Source organism: Impatiens glandulifera, chromosome 4, assembly GCF_907164915.1.
Source record: "Impatiens glandulifera chromosome 4, dImpGla2.1, whole genome shotgun sequence".
Lineage (NCBI taxonomy): Eukaryota > Viridiplantae > Streptophyta > Magnoliopsida > Ericales > Balsaminaceae > Impatiens > Impatiens glandulifera.
The window spans coordinates 6393048-6395497 of NC_061865.1; the positions used below are offsets into that span (position 1 = coordinate 6393048).

The 2450-nt window shown below is 43.6% G+C and overlaps 1 protein-coding gene across 1 annotated transcript; it reads right to left on the reverse strand.

The window, feature by feature from the left end:
* Nucleotides 1-600: 600 nt before the first annotated feature.
* LOC124934569 (proline-rich extensin-like protein EPR1) lies at nt 601-2225 on the reverse strand. The gene has a single exon (XM_047475098.1). It carries the CDS (start codon nt 2223-2225, stop codon nt 888-890), a length of 1338 nt encoding a protein of 445 aa, XP_047331054.1. The 3' UTR covers nt 601-887.
* Nucleotides 2226-2450: the final 225 nt, after the last annotated feature.

Sequence of the window (2450 nt, forward strand, 5' to 3'; positions counted from 1 at the left end):
TGTTAGGATAGGTATAAGGTCTTGCAGGTTTTAGGGCTTATTTGATCTAAGATTTGATTAGGACATAGGAGCTACCTTAGCCTATTTGGTCCTAGTTTGAGATAAACATATGGGTTGGTTTTCTTCTTCTTTTTTATTGAAGAATGAACAGACCCTTAAGCTCCATTTCTGGAAAAACAGACAGGTTTTGAAAAAGTCCTAAAATGTTGAATGAAGGGCATGACTATAGAGCTCGTGTTAAACAAAGCCTTAAACCAACTGTTGAATCCAAACTCAAAACAAGAGATTTAAGAATAGGAAACTATATTTTGTGGGGATAAAGGATAAAATTCGAATTGATCATTAGGGTTCGTTGTAAGCTTAAGGATTAGCTTGATTTGTAAATTGACATTTGGGTTTTGTTAAATTGAAGGTTGAAATTGGATTAATAATTAATCATGTGAACCTTGAGTTTGAATTGAGCATGATTGAAGTCGAGATTGATGAAATTGAATTAATTAATTCTTCTGAATCAACTGCGAAATATGGCATGCAAGTTTTTGAGAATGAACAATTGGATGTTAGAATATTGAGGCATTTGATTAAGTTTATTTAATTTATTTTGTAGTTAAAGTAAAGAAATAGGAGATTTGATCAAGATTATAACAAAGACAGAAGACAAGACAGAGGGCAAGAGAAATCAGCCAACAATTGTGCATATGCATGCATGCGTTTAAGGTAATACTTAGCTGTTATCTTTAGCCATTGATTTAAAAGTAGAGTTGAAACAAACACACAAACAAACAAGATTCCCTTCTTAATGTGCCATACATAGATAATTAAAGCACTACACGTTACTATTAGATTTATCTCTCATGTGACAACCTAACCAAAGCCTATGTTGGTTTCTAGTAAATGGGTGGAGGTGGCGGCTTCCCATATGGATAACTTGGAGGAGGTTCGATCACCACCGGTGGTTTTGGCTTTGGCTTACTTTTATGAGGTGGTGGTTTCACATCATCATCAACTGGCGGTTTCCCCAAATGATCAGGTGGTGATGGACGGTACGGAGTTGGAGTAGGCTGGTACGGAGTTGGAGTAGGCTTCGGCGATGGATAGTGTGGTGTCTTAGGCGGCGGTTTCACCACAACTGGCGGGGATGGATAGTACGGAGTTGGAGTAGGCTTCTCAGTGGGTGGCGATGGATAGTGTGGTGTCTTTGGAGGCGGTTTCACCACAACGGGCGGCGATGGATAGTGTGGTGTCTTAGGCGGTGGTTTCTCCACAATTGGCGGCGATGGACTGTACGGTGTTGGAGTAGGCTTCTCAATGGGTGGCGATGGATAGTATGGTGTCTTTGGAGGTGGTTTCACCACTACTGGCGGTGATGGATAGTGTGGTGTCTTAGGCGGTGGTTTCACCACAACTGGTGGACTGTATGGAGTTGGAGTAGGCTTCTCAGTGGGTGGCGATGGATAGTGTGGTGTCTTAGGAGGTGGTTTCACCACTACTGGTGGCGAGGGATATTGTGGTGTCTTAGGCGGTGGGTTCACCACAACTGGTGGACGGTACGGAGTTGGAGTTGGAGTAGGCTTCTTAGTAGGAGGGGATGGATAGTATGGTGTCTTAGGAGGTGGTTTCACCACAACTGGTGGTGAGGGATATTGTGGTGTCTTAGGTGGTGGTTTCACCACAACTGGTGGACGGTACGGAGTTGGAGTAGGAGTAGGCTTAGTGGGTGGCGATGGATAGTGTGGTGTCTTAGGAGGTGGTTTCACCACAACTGGCGGCGAGGGATATTGTGGTGTCTTAGGAGGTGGTTTCACCACAACTGGTGGACGGTACGGAGTTGGAGTAGGAGTTGGCTTCTCTGTGGGTGGTGATGGATAGTATGGTGTCTTTGGAGGTGGTTTCACCACAACTGGCGGCGATGGATAATATGGTGTCTTAGGTGGCGGTTTTACCACAACTGGTGGGGATGGATAGTACGGAGTTGGAGTAGGCTTCTTAGTGGGTGGCGATGGATAGTGTGGTGTCTTAGGTGGTTTATGTGTAGGTGGTTTCACAACCACCGGAGGTGAAGGATAGGACGGAGTTGGCGGAGGCGGGGAAGAGTACGTCGGAGTTGGCGGCGGTGTAGATGATGGAGGTTGGTATCCTCCATAGCCAGTATTAGTAGAGGCATTGGTGGATTGAGTAATCACCACCAGGAACAGGATCAACAAGGGATGAAAAGCAGACTTCATTGGTATACTAAATTATACTTGACAACACTCTCTTATATAGAGAAAACTAGAGGTCTCATTTGCAACCAAACTAGGCATATATGTGTGAGATTTTGAGAATTTGTGTGAGATTTTGAGAATTTGTTTGTTTTCAGAAAGTCTATGGTTTGAAAAAAGAAGATGGCATGCAAAGAGACACGTTTTGGGCATAGTAATAAATAAGATGATATAGATGGGAAGATGGGT